The 21,224-nt window shown below is 54.9% G+C and overlaps 1 protein-coding gene across 6 annotated transcripts in view; it reads left to right on the top strand.

The window, feature by feature from the left end:
* Window positions 1-21,224, top strand: part of SYNJ2 (synaptojanin 2) — a 97,865-nt gene that overhangs the window by 29,944 nt on the left and 46,697 nt on the right. For 4 of the 6 annotated variants that reach the window (XM_046005518.1, XM_046005516.1, XM_046005515.1 and 1 more), the window contains exons 3-5: window positions 5,733-6,003; window positions 10,342-10,567; window positions 17,909-17,992. In XM_046005518.1, coding sequence (XP_045861474.1) covers window positions 5,733-6,003; window positions 10,342-10,567; window positions 17,909-17,992 — 581 coding nt within the window. The remainder of the gene's footprint in view (window positions 1-5,732; window positions 6,004-10,341; window positions 10,568-17,908; window positions 17,993-21,224) is intronic. The other 2 variants (XM_046005517.1, XM_046005520.1) reach the window with 2 other exon arrangements.

Raw genomic sequence — 21,224 nt, 5'->3', positions numbered from 1 at the left:
GGCCAGAGCTCTCCTTTTTTCTTCTCATCTGTTGAGGGTGTCGGGCAGTGCAGAGTGAAATCCCAGTTTGGGGTTGCCACCGAGACAACCAGCCCAAGCTGGGGATGGGCCTCCCTTTGACTTTTTTAGGCCAAGGGTCTCTGTACAAAGAAAGAGACTTCCTCTCAGGCGTATAACAGGGGGCAAGTTGTTGAATTTCAATTTGCCTAAGTGAAGATACCTTTTTTCTGTTAGAAACTAAGAAATGTGCACAAAAATTGCTAAAAGCTTTATTCCAGGTTCCTAGGTTTTCATGGAGACTGTAAGTCCCTCCTTCCTCCCAGAAATGCCAGCAGGAAGGGGGTGGAGCCCCCACAATTAGCCGGGGAGTCAGGCTTCCTGATGTAGACATGATACAAAGCAAAGAAAGTGAGAGTACAGCAGCTGAAAGAATTTATCCCAATGATAGGATTTAACTCCCTTTTAACCTAAGCTCTCACAGCCTCCCTGTTTCATAGCCTAGAGGGTTGAATACAGTGAGGTCTTTAACGAGCTCTGGAGTTGTGCAGTGCACAGCCTATGAAGCCCTACCGGACAGCCCTCCCAGATTCTAGTTCCAGCTTCACAACACACTCACCTTCTGTACTTACTCATCTCTCTAGGACTGTAGTCTGCAAAACCAGGAAAACTGCCTCACCTCTGTATTACATAATTCCTAAGAGATTTATAGGGGAGAGTAAACCTGGTTTGGAAATGGGTACCGAGGGGGAGGGGGCTGGCGTGCAGAAGGGTCCCTCTGGGAGAAGTGGGTGCAGGGTAGAGGTCAGGGCACTGAGTCCTGGTGGGTGGTTAGCCTGCACAGGCTAGCGGAGGGCTCACTGCTGGGCAGTCACTACAAAATGCAAAGTCTCTAGGGAGGGAAATGGGATCGTCTTTAGTCTTGAGATTCGGGGTACACAGTGTTCTCTGGAAAGTCTTGAAATGATACGGCCGTTATCAGTCTTAGGATCATTTATGACCTACATCCAGTGGAGTGCCGGTGAATATTGGACGTCCAGTTCTCTGGGGGAATAAAAGTCCTGCTAGGAAGCGTCTGCCAGTTTCCACGGTGCAGCTAACCCACCCCTGGTGGATTTCGGGCTACAGAGCGGGGCTGGGGAAGGAGGGGCGGGCGTAAGCTCCCGGCTCACACACACGTGCCACCTGCACGTTCCAGAAAGGGAAGGTGAACGAGATCCTTGCACCCCGTGCCGTGTGGATGCAGGGTATTTAGAACTCGAGCTGGTTGGTACTGGGGCGCCTTGGGGACCCCCCACTCCAGGAGTGGGCAAGCCTAGAGCTCCTGAGTCCTGTGTCTACAGCTTTAAAGTGTAAGTGTGAGAGGGCCCTGTATAAGCAGGAGAGAGAAGGGGGTCTGTCGGCAACCTCAGGGTGGAGATTGGCACGAACCTGGCCGGGGAGTGAACTCCAAGGCAGAAACGCAGACGCAGGGGAGCGGGAGGCCCAGAGGCCAGAACACACCCAGCATTGTCCCCGCACAAACAGCATTGTGTCTGCCCATGACTCACCGTGCTCCCAGCACCAGCCCTTCCCAGCCAGATGACAGTGGCCTCAGCGAGACAAGACAGGGACCCTGTCGCTGCCGGGCTCAGGGGCCCGGGGACAGCCGGGCCTTGGAGTTGGTTTTGAAGGTAGCCCCCTCGAGGCAGAGCGTTTCTGAGTCAGCATGGAGGTCTCCGAGGTTTTTGTGCAGGTGGCAAAATACAGAGACGATAAAAATGTACCATTGTGACCAAGTTAAAGTGGACAGTTCAGGGGCACTGAGGACATTTCCATTGTTGTACCCCCGTCTGTCTCTAGAAGCTTTTTCATCTTCTCAGACTGAAACCCTGGCCCTCCTAGACAGTACAGAGTGGGTGGTTGCCTCCCGCTTCCCCACCCTGCTCGCTCGGCCTGTGAGACTCGCCTGGAGCGTGGGCCTCTTGCCATCCGGAGGGGTGTATGTGTCCCTGTGTGTGTGTGATCCCTTCTGGCTCTGCTGTACCTTCGGGCCCGTGACCTGTTGCTTGTCCTCCCGGTCACCTCTCCCTGACTGTGGCCAGCGACCTCTGACCCAGGCGTGCTCTCTGCTAATAAATACTATTTACCCGTGGGTGTGTGGATCCAGAGGTCCCATCCACCTTCCCAACAAGTCTCGGTTTTTTTTACGTTAAATCACTCTTTAGCAAAGCATTTTGTTTGTATTGTTTGACTCAAAATCATTGCAATAACGGTGCAAGTCCGAGTCTTCTAAACACGTCCAGTGTCGGGATCAGGTAGCTGCCCGGTATGATCAGGAGACAGAGAAGCACAAAATATGACGTTAGGATGCAACTCCGGCGGGCGTGGAATGGGAAGACGAGGGAAATCCCATCTCTTGAAGAACCGATTCCTGCCTCCCCTGATCAAAGCAGGATCTAGATCCCGCTGGATCCCGTAAAGAGGCCCACAACGGTTTTATAGTCACGCATCAATGTTTAGCGTATGCTGTAAAATGTGTTATTCACAGCCTTTGAATCTAATGATGAAAACTCGTGCTGTCCAGTGAGCAAATGGCTTATTAGTCAGCCACACCCCTCGTGGGACAGTGAGCCAGTAGGACTGGAGGCCGCCAGACCTGGGAGCCCAAGGGAGCCAGGGAGGGGAGACCCATGTGTGCATTGTGGGTCCAACGGCAGAATAGCCATGCCTTGGGCCGACAGTGTGGCTTCCCCCTGGGGACAGTCCCTCGCACATGGAATGGCAGCCTTGTCAGGCACATGGGCCGTCCTTCGGCAAAGATCTACGTAAAGAGCACCAGATCTGGAAGCGGACAGCCTGAGTCACTTGCCCAGGTGGTAGAGCCCGAAAGTGGATTTGAATCCCAGCTGCCCCACTCTGTTACCTTGGGCAGGCTTCTTAACTTCTCTGTGCCTCCATCTGCCTTTCTGTGAAATGGGGCTAAAAGTGGTACCTCCTCCCCGGCCCCCCACGGGCTTGTCCAGAGGAAGTTCAAGGAACAACACCTGGTGCCGGGGAGCAGCAGAACCGAGAGTCCTCTGTCATCCTAGTGCTCCGTTCCAGTGCGCTCCTCTGGTGGCTTTTCTTTTCTTTTTTTTTTTTTTAATATATTTTTATTTATTTATTTGACAGACAGAGATCACAGGTAGGCAGACAGGCAGGCAAAGAGAGAGGAAGGGAAGCAGGCTCCCCGCCGAGCAGAGAGCTCGATGCGGGGCTCGATCCCAGGACCCTGGGATCACGACCCGAGCCGAAGGCAGAGGCTTTAACCCACTGAGCCACTGTGGTGGCTTTTCTTAAATTCACCTGTGCCCTCTCCTGAGCCCCTCATCCCAGGACTCAGGAGCTCCAATTCCCATTTATTTTTGGAGCTTTTTCCTGCCTGCTGCAGCCACCCCTCCGTGCCTCCCCCGGGCCACTGCCCTGCACAGGAAATGCCTACTGTCTTCAAAGCCACCTGGGACTCTTGCCAGGGATGCGGTCCCCCCACGCAGAGGCTGTTGAGGAAGTGCTGCGCAAAATCCACTTCACCGCTTGGCTGGAGAGACGTAGTTTTCTGTGCTTCTCCTTGACCCCTCTCTCTACAGAATCCCTTCTCGGGTCACAGCCTAGACTGCAGGGACTGTCCCCTGGCCACGCCTCTGACCGGTCTTAAACTCTGCTTTCTCTATGCTGAGCACATGGAAAGCAGCAGAAAAGACGCCTGGGCACGGGTTCTAGCTCAGGTTATGGGAGCATCTGTGTTTGTGAGGCTGTAATTCGAGGACATCCAGCCCACATTAACCCCACCTGTCACCCAGAAGCGATACTTACCCTTGCTTAGGAACCCAAGCCCCCCAGCCCCTGTCACTGTCCACAGCATAACTGCCTTATTCTTATGTTGCTTTAAAGTAGTTTCCTGGTAATCGGCCTGGGGAGGTGGGATGGGAGGGCATATGGTCACTCTGTGTCCCCTCAGCAGGCATGCTAGGAGTGGAGACACAGGATGAAGGCATCTTTAAGAAAAATCCAGGCATATCCTGGCCCCGCGTGGCACCCTTCCTCCTACCAAGTGTGAGGAGGGGGTAGGGGGACAAAATGAGCACTGGGACTTAAGGGTCTTTTATTTTATTTTTTTAAATGTTTTATTTTATTTTTTTTTTAAGATTTTATTTATTTGACAGACAGAGATCACAAGTAGGCAGAGGCAGGCAGAAAGAGAGGAAGGGAAGCAGGCTCCCCGCTGAGCAGAGAGCCCGATGCGGGGCTCGATCCCAGGACGCTGGGATCATGACCTGAGCCGAAGGCAGAGGCTTTAACCCACTGAGCCACTCAGGCGCCCCAAGGGTCTTTTATCGGAGTGTCTAAAACATTGGTCACCATGGGCCCAGACAATGACCTCTGACCCCTGGGAGTGGACCTTGCTGGCTACAGGTCCTTTAACTCTTAGCAGGGTGGGAAGACTATCCTCTGGACCAGAACCACACCAGCCCCCCAAAGGCCAGCTGGTCACCCCCGTGATTGGGCCCTCTCCTGAAACGGGGCGGGGGCACTGTCCCTGCTGTCCTCAGAGCAGAGCCTCGCCACGCACCCCTGGCTCCCACAGCGTGTGCTTGTCTGCCCTGTGCAGTGCGGGTGCAGAGGACAAGGCGGGTTTGATGGGGTCCCTGGAGAGGTTCCCTCGTGCTCCTGGCAGCCCGGGGGGCAGTGGTACGGGTGATCATCTCACGGGGAGTGGGGAGACCTGAGCCGCCCTCTCCCTGGGAGATACAGGAAGTATTCGTCCGTCAGCCGTGTGCCGTGCTGGGATATTACAATGAAACGGGGTCCTGCCCCAAAGAAATCCCCAACCTACTGGGAATACATATGGGAACGAGGTTGTTAGCTTTGCGTATATGAGGGCTAACAGGGATGCTGTTGGCCTGTGGCAGGGAGTGGGGGGGGCACACAGCCATGTCTTGGGAGAGCAGGGCAGGCTCCCTGAAGGGCAGAGAGGAGTTCTCCTGGAAAGGAGGGACTGAGCTAGGGTGGCCCTAATGAACCCCGGAAAGGTTTGTGGCTCTTCTGGAGGGTGGAGACAGGGAAGGCGAGTGGGGAAGGCCTTGATGGGCAGAATGTGGTAGGGTTTCCCAGGCAGAGACGGCATCTTGGGCAAAGGCCCAGGGGTGTGAGGGCATAAGGCGTATTTGAGGAGCCGCGGGACCATGGGTGTCCATAGGTGGGGAGGGATGGGTGGTCGGCCTGGGAGGAGTTCCCCGTTCAGTCCTGGGGGAGGTGGGAGCTGTGGAAGGATTTAAGCAGAGAGGGAGGTCTTCCATCAGGCATCTTCCAGAGGCTACTCCTGGGACTGAGCTTGGAGGACTGACCCCACTGGGGGACCCTGAGCCAGGTGGTGCCTGAGGCTTCGTGGAGACGGCCGATTTGCAAGGCTTTGGGGGGCAGATAGGGGGAGAGGCTGTGGGTCCAGGAAGGCTCCAGGCCAGGGACCCTCAGGCTGGTGGGTCGCAGAATGGCCTGACTGCTTGTTTCAGCACAGGTGGCCGCCCCTGGCCCCGCCCACTGGATGGAGCCAAAAATTCGCATTTCCAGTAGGCTGCCAGGTGGCGGCGCTGCTGGCCAGAGGCGACCCTCCAAGAACCAGGCTTCAGGCTCTAGTGGGTTGCAGTGGCCACGCTTGCTTGCCCCTGGCACCCGCCCAGTGTGGTCCTAAGCCCCGTTGTCTACTTCCCTTCCAGGTGGCGCTTCCCAGAGCTTCCTGGTTTTGGTGACAGGCTGCACGTCTGTGGGCAGAATTCCAGAGGCTGAAATCTACAAAATCACCGCCACCGACTTTTACCCTCTACAGGAGGAGGTCAAGGAGGAGGACCGTCTCGTAGCCTTGAGGAAAATCCTCAACTCGGGGGTCTTCTACTTCTCATGGCCCAATGATGGGTCCAGCTTCGACCTCACCATCCGGGCGCAGAAGCAGGGCCATGACAGCGACGAGTGGGGGAGCTCCTTCTTTTGGTGAGGGCCCTGGGTCATCGCCTACCACCCCGCCCCCCCCACCCCCGTTCCCCTTGGATCACATCCAGGGCGGGCTCTGATTGGCACCTGTGTCCTTGCTCTCTGATTTACATCATCCCCAGGATCCTGGGGCACCTCTGAGAGCCCAGTCGCTCTCAACACAGTGAGAAGAAAGCTAACCCCCCACCCACACCCCTGGGCTCAGGGAACGTGTCCAAAGCAGTCTAATGTAGATTTAGAAAAGAAACTCTCCATGAGTGAAGAACATAAGAGCCCACACCCACCGGGTGCTTCCTAAGTGCCGGGCCATGCTCAGTGTCCCTGTGGACCTCTCAGCAATCTGGGTTACCCTCTGGTGCACACACATTCATCACAAATGCTTATATATGGCTCTCCTATTCTAGTAACTTCCTTGCTGGTAATAACTCAGAATCCTGGGATGCCTCGTGGGTGGCTCAGTGAGTTAAGTGTCTGCCTTTGGCTCGGGTCATGATCCCAAGGTCCTGCGATCAAGTCCCGCATCAGGTTCCCTGGGAGCTGCTTCTTCCTCTCCCTCTGCTGCTCCCCCTGCTTGTGCTTGCTCTTTCTTTCTCTGACAAATAAATAAAATCTTTTAAAAAAAAAAAACAACTCAGAATCCTGACAGTAACCTATGAGGTAGGGTCTGTTTGTTATGCCCATTTTACAGATAAGGAGACTGAGGCTTGAACAAGTGAGGAAATTTGAACCCAGGCATTCTGGCTCCAGATCCTGTACTGTTAATCACCAGGCCAAACCAGCTCTTCCAACAATGAGGAAACTGAGTCAGCCTGCCAAGGTGCGGAGCAGTCATGTGATAACACATATCCTGAGGCCCAGACCAAGACGCCTGGATTTCTGTATGTTTAGGGTTATTCGGGTGTTCCTCCACAGGCGTAGCTAGGTGTGGCTGACTGTATAAATATGTAAATTATCTACGGCTCTTTCTGGACCCTGGAGGTCATGACCCTGGTAAGTCCTGGAAGGTAGGGCTGGTGCAGTGATCTCCATAGACTGGTGCAGTGATCTCCATAGACTGGTGCCAGGCCTAGGTAGTCAACCGCTGTACCCTTCGGATTTGCCAGGAGACAGGTGAGAAGTGAGTCAGAAGCCAGTGGGATGAGCATCGAGCTGTAGAAATTGCTCCAATATGCCTCATATCCTGAATGTTCTTAGAACTCCAGGGCTGGCCCTTTGGAGTCACCCATTTCCCAGCCCTAAGATAGGGTTGATGAGGCCTATTTACAGCCATAATTTATGCCTCCCTCCCTCCCTTTGCCCAAATCCAGGAACTCAGAGATCTCCTTCAATGCATAAATGTTTTTCCCCCCCTTGGTGCTTCGGGCCCCCCACGGCTGCCCGACCTCTGCCTGGAGAAAGAGGCTTCACCATCTCCTGCCGCAGGCCCTCACCCCTAAGCCCTCTTGGACCGTCTGGTTTTGTTGAGTTCTTGGGGCCGTCCTGTGCTCAAACTTGAAAACACCTGCGAGTCTCCCGCTACTCTTGTTCCAATGCAGATTATTACTCAGCTAGTCTGGGCCCCGGGACCCAGACTAAGCATTTCTAGCCAGGTGATGATGGTAGCCCCTGTCCTTCTCTGGAGGATCCTTCTCTGAGAAACAGGTCCAGGCAATGGTGTTTCTGGGAATCACTAAGTCCATCTTGCAGGGTCGAGCTGGTACTCCTGAAGTCCAGGAAGTAAGGAGAGGCGAGGGCTGGGGATTTGGAGGGCTGTCCGTGCTAAGGACATGGGGCCACCTCCAACAGGCACTGCGGGCAAGGAGAGGTCTCAGAGGCTGTGATATTTCTTGGCAGCATCATAGGATGGTAGGGGATGCTTAGGGAACCGGCTGGCCCTGGTGTCAGGCCTTCTGCCAGCTCTGGGGCTGGAGACGTGGGGCCCACAGAGAGCAGCGGGAAGGACGCAGATCACGAGGTGGAGACTGGGGCCAGACTGTATCTTGAGCTGAGAGGAAGCGGCCGTCTGGAGGGTGCCAGGTCGCTGGGCGTGGTGTTTGGGCGGCGCCCGAGTTGCTGACCACAGCTGAGTCAGCCCCGACCCAGCAGTCACAGGCTTAATTGCCCGAAGCCCATTCGGGGTGCTGCGTTCCAGGTCTGGACACACATCTGGAGTCAGATGGGGTCCACACGGAACGTAGCTGGTGAATGAGGGGGTGCAGGGCGGTGGGAAGTTCTTTTTCCAGTCTGGTGATGGACTCTGCCAAGAACTGCTTCCCCGTGGAGTAGAAGCCTGGGAGGAGACTCACGGCGGTTTTCCTTCGTAGATCTGGTCCTCTTCCTCTGAGGACAAGAGCTGTCCTCCTGCAGCGCGCCAGGCCAGTGTGGCTATAAACAGGCACTCAGAGCTGACAATATTTAGCAAAAGGCTCCCTTGCCTGACCTCTGGTGACTGATGGCGGCCATAGCTGTGTGGCTGGAAGACTGGAATATTCTGGAGGCCTTGCTTTGATGCCATATGCAGATTTAATTTGTTACTAAAGCTGGTTCGTCATCTGAATTTTAGAGAGTGACTCAGAAGAGGAAAACGTGTTTTTGTGAAGGAGTACTCCATCATCTAGCACAGTGGCTAGGAGAGCTCAGAAGGGGCCCCACGTGGCTGCTCCCTGAGGGGTGGGGTTTCTCGGTGTCCCGCTCACGGTGGGGGAGGCTGGCCTGAGACCTCGGGAGCCTCGCTGCTTGGAGAAGCCACTGAGACATCGCAGGGCTCACAGGGCCCTTCTGGAGAATTGAGAGAAGGCTGCTATCTGGGAGGAAGGCTCTTGGGCAGGGCAGGAACGGCGCTGCCTTTTTTAAACAAATAGGGCAGTGTGATCTAGATTTGCTTAGCGCCCCGTGGGAGAGTGTTCTGGGAAAGTCTCCTGAGCGCCCCAAACAGAGCTCGGCCTGGAGTGTTGGGGGTCCTGGCACCCCTCCAAGGCCTCCCTTCTCAGAGTGGCCGCTGGGGCTGAGTAAGGTCAAGTGGGGGTCCGGGAAGCTGAGCGAGGGCAAGAGGGGGCGTGGCTCTCTCAGGGGCGGCGGGTACTTGTGGTGCCTTCAGTGAGGGAGCAGGTAGGCCTGGGGCTGGCGGGGCGATGAAGAGCACAGGCTCCCAGCTGTGCTCCCAGACCTTGGGCAAGTCCTTCACTTCTCTGTGCCTCAGTTTCTTTATCTGGAGGATGGGCCGAATGATAATACCTTTCACGTAGGGCCTTTGGAGGATGAAGTGACTTAATTCATCCCAAAGCACTCAGAATGGTTCTCGGCGCACTTGGTAAATGTTGGCTTTTATCCCCATCCTTATCATCATGGACACCAGGGGTCCCCAGACCCCCAGAACAATCCACCCGATATGGGGACAAAATACTGGAACTTTTGTTGATCTTATTTTCATCTTATTCTTTTTTTTTTTTTAAGATTTTATTTATTTATTTGACAGAGACACAGCAAGAGAAGGAACAGGAACAGGGGGAGTGGGAGAGGGAGAAGCAGGCTCTCCACGGAGCAGGGAGCCCTACGCAGTGCTCAATCCCAAGACCCTGGGATCATGACCTGAGCTGAAGGCAGACGCTTAATGACTGAGCCACCCAGGCGCCCCCATCTCATCCTTTTCTTAAAAAACTTTTTACTTACGTGAGAGAGAGAGTCCAAGCAGGGGGGAAGGTCGGCCAGAGAAGCAGACTCCCCACTGAGCAAGGAGCCCAGGCCGGCTCTAGGCAGGACTCCGGGACGACGACTTGAGCCAAAGGCAGACGCTTAGCTGACTGAGCCACCCAGGCGCCGCTCCTCTCATCCTTTCTTACTTATTTTGAATCGCTTCCTAGTGCTCTCTCTGGGATAGGCTGCACCTCATGGGATATGGATGTCATTTAAATAAGCATCCATATATTTAGTGATTATTTTTATCATTTATTATTTACTTACAAAGCCTATGATTAAATTTTTTTACTGATGGGATTTCTGATTTCAAAGTGGGGAGGGCGGGGGTCTGGAGGAAGGCTCCTCGCACGTTCCCGGGAAGGTGCGGGGTGGATCGCGCTCCGCTTCGGGACTTTCCATTCGCCGACACTGACGCCCGCCATGGTTTAGGGAAGGAGTCCCGGGTTGATACTGCTTGGCCTCCGCTGCCCTGCATTGTGGGGCGGGGGTCCCACAAGCTCGGGAACTTCCCGGCCCCGCATCCCGAGCACCCAGGTCACCGGGAGCGCCTTCACCGGGTCCCTGGCCGCAGAGCCGCCGTGCGCCTGCCCCTCCCCCCTCGCTTGGGTGCGGTGTTACACCGAGGATGCGTGACCCCAGTCACTGTGGGGCTCCGTTTCGCAGGAACCAGCTGCTGCACGTGCCCCTGAGGCAGCACCAGGTGAGCTGCTGCGACTGGCTGCTGAAGGTCATCTGCGGCGTGGTGTCCATCCGCACGGTGTACGCCTCGCACAAGCAGGCCAAGGCCTGCCTCGTGTCCCGCATCAGCTGCGAGCGCGCCGGCGCTCGCTTCCACACCCGCGGCGTGAACGACGATGGCCACGTGTCCAACTTCGTGGAGACTGAGCAGGTCAGTGCCCGGGCCGGTCGGTGGAGCCCGGTGGCTCGGAGGCGACCCAGCCATGCACATGCGTTTCCGTTTGGGGCAGAAGAGGTCCGGGCATGTTGGAGGTCCTCTCTGGTCACTGTGGTTTCTTCCTCTGATTGGAGAACAGAGCGTCATTGGGCTCGGCCTGTACGTGTGGCCTCAGGTTTGCCTGGGCTGGCTTTCTCAATCCACTTTTGCTGGGCTAAAACTGATCCCCAAGGTATGAGGGTAGCAGCTACCAGGAAGCAGGAATTCTTGCCATGGTCATAAAGGGTGGCGGTTATTTGAGAGGGCAGGTGAAGGATGAACCCGAAGGCTTGGAAAGTTTTCTTGAGACAAAGAATAAATCAAAACAAGGATGAGAGGAGAAACTATTTTTCATCCTAAATCAGCCGGAGCCTGTCAGCACCTGGGAGTTGCAAAATTGGCGTGTTGGGCGGCACTTGGTTTCAGCTTCCATGAATATAACCATCTGCTTAATTTCGCACTGATTTTTTCCCCCTAGATTCTGTTCTCATTCCCAGAGATGCTGTCTTACATTGGTTTTTGGTTTTTGTTTTTTTCTTTTCTTTCTAAGTTGAAAATCTGTAGGGTAAGGCCACCTTGTAGACTTACAGGTGGAATAAATTATAGGAAAGGCAAGCCCCGTGAAAGGCACAGGTGTCCGGTGGTTGCGGGTGTCACTCGGCAAACAGCCCGTGTTTATTGCATCCGCAGCTGTGAGAGGTGGCGTCTACCAGGCCTTGAGCCAGTTTAATTCAGCACAGATCTGAGCACCTGCTTTCTGTGCGAGAGCCGCCGCCAGCTTGGGCTTAAGGTGAGGAGGTCCTCTTGGAGTTGGATGCTGAGTAGGACTTTGGAAGGGAGCTTTCAGGTGATGGGCAGGGGCACTTGCTTGCCTGTGACTTCTGTTCATTCTCTGCTCTCCTGGATATAAATAATATCTGGTTTAAAATGTCAGGAAAAAATGTAGCCTCGGGATGGAGGGCATTTTCTTTTTTTCTTGCTCATGTCCACGCCATGAAGAGTACTTCCTATTCTTTTTTTTTTTTTAAGATTTTATTTATTTGACAGAGAGATCACAAGTAGGCAGAGAGGCAGACAGAGAGAGAGGGGGAAAGCAGGCTCCCTGCCGAGCAGAGAACCTGATGCGGGGCTCGATGCCAGGACCCTGAGATCATGACCTGAACCAAAGGCTGAGGCTTAACCCACTGAGCCACCCAGGCGCCCCGAGTACTTCCTATTCTTTTGCGCGGCCTCTCCTGCCTTAGCACCGTCCCGTCCCCATGCTTATCCTTGCGTGATGAGGCTCTGAGTCAGGGCATTCAACTTTATTATTTTATTGATTAATTGCTTATTATTATTTATTATATTATATATAACATTATGTTATTTTATTATTTATTATTATTATTTTATTATTTTCATCTGTCAGGGACTGAGCACTGTGTCGGGAACGAGGGGCCAGCGGTGCAGCCTGTTTGTACAGATCAGAATATCCATGCCCCCGAAGCTAGTAAGTGAGCCAGATGGAAGAGGGTTTCACCGGCAGCGCTGGAGCTTGGCCCCAGCCTTGCTCTCTCCATCTGGCTGTTCAGTAGATAGTCCCTTACATACTCTTTTTTGTGTGTGTGTGCTCTCCAGAGTTGTGAGTTTTAACCACATTTTTTAAAAATTGGGGTCTCCTCTATTGTATCTTACCAAGTAAGTCATCGGAAAAGCACCTGCCCTCCTTTTGGGCATTTTAACCCTGTAGATGTCAGCTGCTAAAACAAAGTGCCACGGACAGGGCTTAAAACAACCAGAATTTATTGTTTCATGATTCTGGAGGCCAAGGTCCGAGATCCGGGTGTTGGCGGGACCGCGCTCCCTCAGAAGCCCCTAGAGGAGGATCCTTGCTGCTTCTTCCAGCCCTGGGGGCCCCCTCGTTATGGCCCTCCTGTCTCTGCCTCACCTCCGTGTGGTGGCCCTCTCCCCTTTAACGAGGAGGCCCGCCCTGTCCAGTATGTCCCATCTTAACTGCTTCTGCAGTAACGGTCTCCAAGTAAGGTCGATACTCCACTGCTTTTCTCATTTTTCGACGGACTAGGGCTGGGGACGTTGCTCTGGTTATTTCATCTACGCGGACCTGGTGACTGGCATTTGTCCCATGAGCCTGATTGCTTGGGCTCAGAGATGGGGACCTTGTTGCCTCGCGGCCGGCCCAGCAAGGCCTTAGAGACCCCCCACACACACACCCCGGCCTGCCCTCTGGCTCCTGGAGCTCACAGCCCCGTGATTTAAGTTGCTGCTACCCGCCTCCCTCCTCAGGACGGAGGAGGGATTTCCTGATTCACCTAGCCTTTCTGGTCTTCCTGCTCTGTGTCTTCTCTCCCATTTCCTCTTCCGGACTCTGGATCAGACAGAGGTTGCCTTGATGAAACCCTCAACCCAGCCTTGCTCCAGAAGCTGTGGACAAGCCGACAGGCAGCCAGACACCCCCATCCTCTGCTCCCCCAGAGATGGGCGGTGAGTGTGGACCTTCTCTGGGACCAGCCTGGCTCCTTGGGCCCGCGGTGATTCTGTTTTTATGAGATGTGTAATGGGGCAAGGGGGTCACCGTGCACCCAAAGAACTTCTTTGTGGGGCTACTCCCAGCAGACCCGGTGCTCTCCCAGGATGGTTCATGCCTTCGGAGAGCCCCCGACTGTGTGACCACATGGTGTGCGGTGGGGAGTGTCAGTCCCCAGAGCCGACCCCAGGTGTGTCCTCGTTGGCAACAGGGGAGCAAACGCTGAGCCCCTCAGCTGAGTGTGGTTGTGAACCCATTCAGGCAGGGAGGCAGCAGGAGCAGGCCATCGTCCTGGGAGTGCTCCCCACAGTCCTGCCCGCAGAGGGATGGGGAAAGCCGGCAGAGCAAGGGAGGGCAGGGGCCGGTGGGGTGGCCCTGGATCGGGAGGAAGGCCCAGAGGAGACTGCGGGCAGTGGTGACAGCGTGCGCTTCCCGAGGAAAGCATCGGGCTCAGGGACACCCTGACCATGCCCTGGAGAGCCAGTCCAGCCCGGATGGGGGTGGGGGTCAGCCACTTTCTGAAGCGGGGAGCGTCTGCTGCTGGGGCTCGTCCCCTCTCCTGAAGTGTTTTCAGAATGAGCAGCCGTGGCTGGAGGGAGGCAGCTGCTCCCCGTTGCTCCCTCTCGCACAAGACAGCCACTTTCTCCGTCTCTGCGGCCTGCAGTGGTTTTGTTTACGGCACTTTGTAGCCACAGGTTGATCTAAGTTTGTTTTTAGCACAGAAATCTTTTCCTAAGTGGAATGGACACGTGACCAGTGTTCCCACCAAGCACAGCTCTGCCTCCCTCCCTCCGCTCCCTGCTGCCCAAGGGGCTTCCGGGCACCGGTGCTCAGGGTGGCTTGGGAGGGGGAGCGGCGCAGGAACCAGCGGGGGCCTGGTGAAGCCCATGTTGAACTTGGCCCATGGGGGCCGTGGTGATGAGCTGGGGACCTGGGGGCGTCGCTCCCGGGGGCCCGCCTGGCCCACTGCCAGGTGCTGGCGGGGTCAGGACGGTGCTGTGGGGTCGCATGCATCTCCCCATCTCCCTGCAGTCTTGGTGGCTTTGCTCAGGGGATGGCAGAGTGTGGCTCACATCCTGAGGCCTTTGAATCAAGGGGATGCCGGAGGCGGAGTGGGCTTGATTCATTCTGGCTCATGGGGCTGCCTGCTTTGTGACCCCCAGAGGGGGAGGCTTTGGGACACAGGCTCCTCGCTAGAGAGTGGCAGGCAACTTCTTGGCTGTGGCGGGGAGGGGTCTCAGCCAGGTCCGCTCAGCTCCTCTTGGCTGTTGCCCACAGATCCCAGGCCCCGGCTGGGGAGTGAGGCTCTCCGGAACCCAGCCCGTGGCCATATGCGAGTGGGGGTCCTCCACTAGATGCTTGAGGGGGGCTGGTGAATTGCAGCGCTGTGCTCCTTTGCAAATGGTGGAACTAGACAGAGAGCGGGTGAGTCCCCCGAGGCAGGGTCTCTCAGGGAGTCAGGGGGTCAGAAGAGGGAGAGGTTTTCGGCTCCACCGGCTCTGCCCTGCTTCAACATTTTCCCTGAGAGGAAGAACAATTTTCTTCCCTGAGGCGGGCCGTGTGTGCGCACGTGCATTTGTGGTGTGTAAGTGTGCGTATTTGGGGGGGTTCATGTGTGCATGCACAGGTGTGTGCATTGGTGTGTAAGTGTGCATGTATGGGGGGTCCGTGTGTGCATGCACAGGTGTGTGCATTGGTGTGTGAGTGTGTGTTTGGGGGGTCCGTGTGTGCATGCACAGGTGGGTGCATTGGTGTGCAAGTGTGCGTGTTTGGGGGTCCGTGTGTGTGCATGCACAGGTGTGTGCATTGGTGTGTAAGTGCGTGTTTGGGGTTCCATGTGTGTGCATTGGTGTGTAAGTGTGCGTGTTTGGGGGGTTCGTGTGTGTGCATGCACAGGTGTGTGCATTTGTGTGTAAGTGTGCGTGTTTGGGGGGTTCGTGTGTGTGCACACACAGGTGTGTGCATTGGTGTGAGCGCATGTTTGGGGGTTCCATGTGTGTGCATTGGTGTGTGTGCATTGGTGTGAGTGCGTGTGAGGGGGTGTTTAGTGTGTGTGTGTGTGTGGCGCATGCATGTGAGCACGTGTGGACCTCATCTCAGTCTTCCTGGGAAGAAGCCTGGAGTCCTTTCAGCTCTGTCGTGAGTCATACCTGGTAGGATTGCTCTGACTCACCAGGCAGAAAAATAAACCCCAAAAGTCCCTTTGGTCTACTTAAAAGACAAAAAAAAAAAAAAGGAAGAATATTTGGCCATTAAAGATAAGGCCACGGATCCGTCCGGACAGGTGAGGTCGGCTGCATGTCCTCCCAGGAATGCAGCTGACTTGGAAAACACTGGTTTGCAAACTCCTCGCCTGGAAATGGAAATTGAGCAAAAGCCTTTCAGATCAAAGAGTACCTGTTGGGTTGCGAGAGTCCCTGCCTTATCCCTTTGTTTTTAGGGTCCTTGGGTTTCTGCTCCCACCACTCTGTAGAAAGGGGCCACTCCCCAGTTGCCAAGGCCAGGCAACGGGCCCTCCCATCTGTCAGTCCTCTGCAGGGGCCTCATCCGCACTCCTGGCCAGCGCTCTCCTGCCCTCAAGAGCCACGAACCACCACCGCGCGCTGGGATCACCTTCCCTCATTACTCATTTACTCCTCCCTGTGACCGGGTGACGGTAACTCCGCTGAGAGAGGGAAACTGAGGCCCAAAGTGGTTAAAGAACGTGCCCAGGGTCACCCTGCAGGGCACATGGGAGCTGGCAGGTGGAAGGTGCTATCTCAGAGCCCACGTGCTGACCCACTTTTCCCCTCCATCCTCCTCTCCCCTCCCCCTGGACCCCGACACCCTCTGGGAAAACCACTTCTGGGAGGCGAGGCATCAAGGCTGCGGGGAGTGTGAAAACCTGTGTTCTTCAGCTCAGGAAGGAAAAGCGCCACAAACCCGCTGCTGGTTTTGTCTTATCACCTTGGCAACAAAGAAGGTGGTCCCGATGATGAATGGGACGCAGCACGGGAATATCTTCACGTGGGAGGGAGGAGTGGAGAGAGTGAGAGGCGGCTTTTCTTCCCGTCCTGGGGTGGGGTCTGGAGTGTGGGGCCTCCTGGTGGGTGTTTTCTGCAACCCATTCTGCTGTGCAAGTTCTGGCTCTAGAGGAGTGTGGTCTGATGCTAGAAGCAGCTCACGCAGCGCGTGTTTAAGCGAAGGGCAAGCGTTCCATAGCTTAAATCAGGTCCTGGCGCTGTTAAGGGCTATCCTGATAGAGAAACATTGGCGAAATTGGTTTCTTTCTCAGTCGTCTGGACCTGTGTGCTCTTGATCTCACTGTAGTCAATGAGGCCTGCGTGAGTTTAAGCAATCTGCTTCCTTCTTCTGTTTTTGGTGGTTTGCTTTCTTTAGTTTTAAGATTTTATTTATGAGAGAAAGAGAGGGAGCATGAGCTGGGGGGAGGGTCAGAAACAGAGGGAGAAGCAGACCCCCCGCTGAGCAGGGAACCCAATGTGGGTGTGGATCCTGGGACCCAGGGACCATGACCTGAGCTGACGTCTTAACAGACTGAGCCATCCAGATGTCCCTGGTTTTGGTTTTGGGTTTTGGGTTTGTTTGTTTCTGTTCTCATTTTGAGCAGAGTAACAGGGGGAAGCCAATTTGCTGCTAATCCGTATCCAGAAACAGACTAGTTCTTACCCTGATGCTTTTCCCTTTGGAAAGAGGAGTCCAGCTCAACTCCGTAGGTACAGGCTTCCATAATTCCTGTTGTCCCAGGGAGCTGGGGTCCGATGCTCAGGTCGGCCATTGAATTACTAATGCATGTGTGATCTGAGTGTGATCTAGCTGCTTGGAAAGCTACCCTGTAAGGGAGCAGGCTGGTAAGAGATGGAAAGCATCGGCAGCGCTGCCCAGGCTGGCCCTGCCAGGCCAGGGTAGAATTACTGAGATAAAGGGCCGTGCGTCTGATCAGCCCAGCAGCTTCCCCGCGTGATGCTCAGCACTGCACTTCTTGTCCCTGTAATGCTCCCTTGCATACAGTGTTGGGGGGGGCTGCAGGCAGAGGAGCTGGTACCCCCCAAAATAACGGTGTGTGGTTAGGGGGGAGGAAATCCATTCTTTAGCCGGTGAGTATCGCCTGCTTCCAGGCAGGAGCCCCCCTACTCGCCCCCTGGAACCCTGTGAAAGCCGGGCCGTGTATGTTGACTTCGTGGCAGGTTTAAGAACCCGGTGGCATACGGCCAGCGGCAACTGCTAGTTCAAGTCAAGTCTTGGCCTGCAGTGTCAAGGGCAGTCTCCGGGACTTGTGTGGACAGTCACCCGGGTCTTTTGGCCATCACTTGTTGGTTTCATCCAACCCTTTTCAGTTGCTCTCTGCTACTCAGCTAGTTGACGAGGTGCAAATAGAGGGCTCTAAGGAAGGTCTTAGTTAAATTCCAGAGCACATTTGCCTCTGTCCCTGCAGCGGCAGCGGGGAGGTGTTGCTGGGCTTCCTTAGTCCCGGGCAGCTGTGCTGGGCTTCCTTAGTCCCGGGCAGCTGCTGCTCTCCCCGCGAGGCCCCGTGCCCGCCGCAGACTCCTCGGAGGCTGGTCAGCCGCCAGTACGCCCGTGAGCACACGGGGCTGGCCCGTGGGTCAGGGAGCGGCGAGGCCAGGCTGGCCAGGGGAGCAGAGGGTGCAGAAGTCCGCTGTCTGCCCTTCATTCAGGCTGGTGTCGGGTCTCAGGCGGCCAGATCCCGTTACCCGGCCCCCGGACATTCGGTTTCATTGAGGAATACTTTCCCTTTATGTTTCCTTGCGGTGCAGACGATTTACATGGATGACGGAGTGTCGTCTTTTGTCCAGATCAGAGGCTCCGTTCCGCTGTTTTGGGAGCAGCCAGGGCTTCAGGTAGGTAATGAGAAAAGTAAGTCACCTGCCTCTCTCTTCTGAACAACTGTGGTTTGTTGCTTTTAACCTTATTTCCTTCAGTTTCTCAGCTCGTTCCTCTGGCCCCACTGGGTTGAACTGAGCTGCTGAAGTGTGCACACCGTGTGTGTGTACGTGTGTTTAGATACAGAAATGTATACGTTGTATCTGATTTTCTGACCCTGAACTTGCTGTTGATGCCCCTGACTTGGGAAGGGAGGTATTTGCTGAGAAGCGAGCCTCATCACATAATTGAATAGAATGACTTTGTTAGCCCCCAAGTTCAGTGTATTGGGAACACAGCCAAAGATGTGTTTTGAGAGCTGTGACTGTCCCACGGGGCTTTAAGAGGTTGTTGGGCCCTAGTGGCCATCCAGCAGGTCCGATGGCCGGAGGTCCCTGCTGTGGGGACACGTGAGAATGGCACGGAACTTTCCCCCGATTTCTAAAAATACACCTTGTGGTCTAAAACAGGGCTCTGGTCTGTGCCAGAGGTATTTGGCATTCTTTCTCCCGGGGAGAGTTCAGGGTGTGGTACCACGTTCCAAGGACACGTTTGTCGTCCGTGGACCCGGGCGCTGTCTCGTTCGCGAGCTCCTTCCCTGCAGGTCACGGGCTGAGTGGGTCTGAGGTTCCTCAGTGTCAACCCCAGATCTCCTCTGGCCGAAGCGGTTGTCTGCGTGCCCGGAAGGCCTCCCCGCCTAGGCCTCTGTGGCTCAGGCTCCTCTTACGCTGTGCGATGGCAGTCGGAGCCTCAGGAGGTCAGGGCCGTCTACCGGGGGCTTGGGGGGTGTTGGACACCACCGGGTCTTTCCCCGGCCCTTGACTTGACCCTGTGGCCATCGTTGTGCCGTGGGCAGCCTTGATAAGGAAACATATCAGCTCTTGGAGTGAAGTGAAGGCGTGAGGGTCTCCGGGGGGGTCTCACTTCTGGGGGAGGGAGACGCGTCTCTGGCCTTCAGTCTTCCCATCAGAAAGGAATGACTAAGATGCGTGAGGATGGCTGGTGGCGTTACATGACGGTGTAGACTCCCCTGAGCCTGATTAGGAGGGGGAAGATGATTCTGGAGCTCATCCCAAGACAGTTTTTCCAAATGGCTTTATTGTTATCTAATTTACATACCATAAACTGCACCCATTTAAAGGTACAATTCACCAGTTTTTGGTGCATTTACAGAGTCATGGAACCATCACTGTGACTAATTTTATAGGGTTTGTCACCGCTAGGAACCCTGTCCCCACTGGCCGTCACCCCTCCCCGGGACCTCCCAGCTCTCCCGGAGGCCAAAGCAACTGTCATTCTACCTTCTGTCTCTATAGTATGATTTACCATTTGAGACATTCCAAAAAGGGCTTCTGAAACTTGATTTTCTTTAGGTCTGGAGTTTTCCCTCTGAAACTTCTGGAGCTGTGTAATAGAAGAATAAAAAGCAAACCTCAAGTGAGGAGGGGATGAAAAGGAAGCAGGAGACAAAGTTAGGTTCCAGATGAAGATTTTAAGAAATCCAGAAATGGGGGTGGTTGTGATAGTCTTGGAATGGGGAAGGAGCCTTAGAAATTCATCCCCTTTGCCCCTGCGTCCAGTTCCGGGTCCTTCTGACCCCCGCACTGACCTTGAGACCGGGATTTGGGACGGCCACGATTACCCGCGGGCTCCTCCTTGCCTCACAGGCTGGTTGTCCGCAGGGTGTGGCAGGGGATGCATCAGAGTGACTCTGATTCCCCAGACCTTCAAGAAGGTTCTTCTCTGCCTTGTGTCTTGCCCGACGCCTTCCAGCCCTTTGGCATCTTCTGTCGCATTCCTAGGACTCCCCGTGTTCTTGTCTCCCTCTTCCCAAAACAAAGCAAAACTAGTCCGTCGTTCCCCTCTTTAATTCCAGTCCCCAGCTTGACCCACTCGATGCCACCTGACCCTGCCTTGGAACAGCTGCCCCTCAACCTGACATGGGCAGCCTCAGTGGGGGTCTGGGGGGCTCGCTTTTTGGCAGCTGTGGCACCTTCTAGATTCATCACACTCGGGCTTCCCTAGAACCACCGTGGTTTCTTCAGAATAAGCTTCCAAAGGCTTTGGTGTTCATTCATCTTACAAAGGATTTGCTAACCTTTGGGTCTCATGCCCATGCTTATCCTCTGAAACCATATCCACCATCAAAGAGAGATTAGGTCCTCTTCATAGGGCGACAAGGAGGGCAGCTCTCAGGGATGGTGTGCAGTGCCCTCCTCCCGGAACTATCCGTGGCAAGCCCGAGGACTGATTCTGGTGGCTTTCCTCCCCTCCTCCTTTACTTGCGTTAAGTGAAAAATGCCCAGATTTTTGGGCCGATCGCTAGCATCTTAAGTTGCAGTGTTGCACCCTCTGGGGGCTCCCCCTGGGAACCGAGGCGCCCTGCCAGGGGTGGGGACAGGCAGAGAGGACTTGGGACGATGTCTGCACATTTCCACGGCAGCGATGCCTTCCCTATAAGCTCCTGGATCCTGACGCCATTTCGAGCCACCGTGGGCCTTCCACGATTTCCTCTTTACCATGTAAACAGCTTTGCAGTTTATAAATAGCCGCACTGAAATCTTACACTTCAAGCTAATTGCTCTCCTGGTATGGTTAGCGAGAGTATATTTTCTGTGCACTTGCGGTCCATGCAGTCTTCCTCGCCTGTCACACGCGTGTGCAGATGGGTCTTGCCAAGGTGAGGGAGGTCTGTGTTTGAAGCGTCCTCTGACGTCAGCAGCCGGAGGGGGTTGCAAGGTGGACTAGTCCCTCCGCTGCTCCCACCTCGTCCACACTCGCCCCCTCCCTGTCGCACTGTTACTAGGCTCTTGGGTACAAGGCCCTTGATGTGCTCCTTTGTGTGGGCATAATTTTTTTTTTTTTTTTTTTTTGTCCCCAAAAGGATGTGAGACGGCTTGTAGCGCAACAGTTTCAAAAATAAGACATTGGGGTGAAGGAAAGATCCTTCTAAGGCAAGTGACCCGAATCCGGGATAGAGTCGCGCACGCACCGTGGATCCCGGGTCTGTGTTCGCACCAGCTCCCATGTTTACTGGCAGCCGCTGCCAGAAGGATCCAGATCACCAGGAAGCTTCTCCCGTGATTTGGAGCATGAGCTTTGCAGTGACAGGACCTGGTTCTGGTTCGAGTTCCGGTTCCCCCACTTTGGAACCGTATTCTTTTGACAAGTTTTTATCTCAGAAAAAGGTTCTTATCAAAACAAAAAAAC

Source organism: Meles meles, chromosome 5, assembly GCF_922984935.1.
Source record: "Meles meles chromosome 5, mMelMel3.1 paternal haplotype, whole genome shotgun sequence".
Lineage (NCBI taxonomy): Eukaryota > Metazoa > Chordata > Mammalia > Carnivora > Mustelidae > Meles > Meles meles.
Note: the sequence above shows the minus strand (reverse complement) of the source record. Positions and strands in the feature narration are given on the sequence as shown.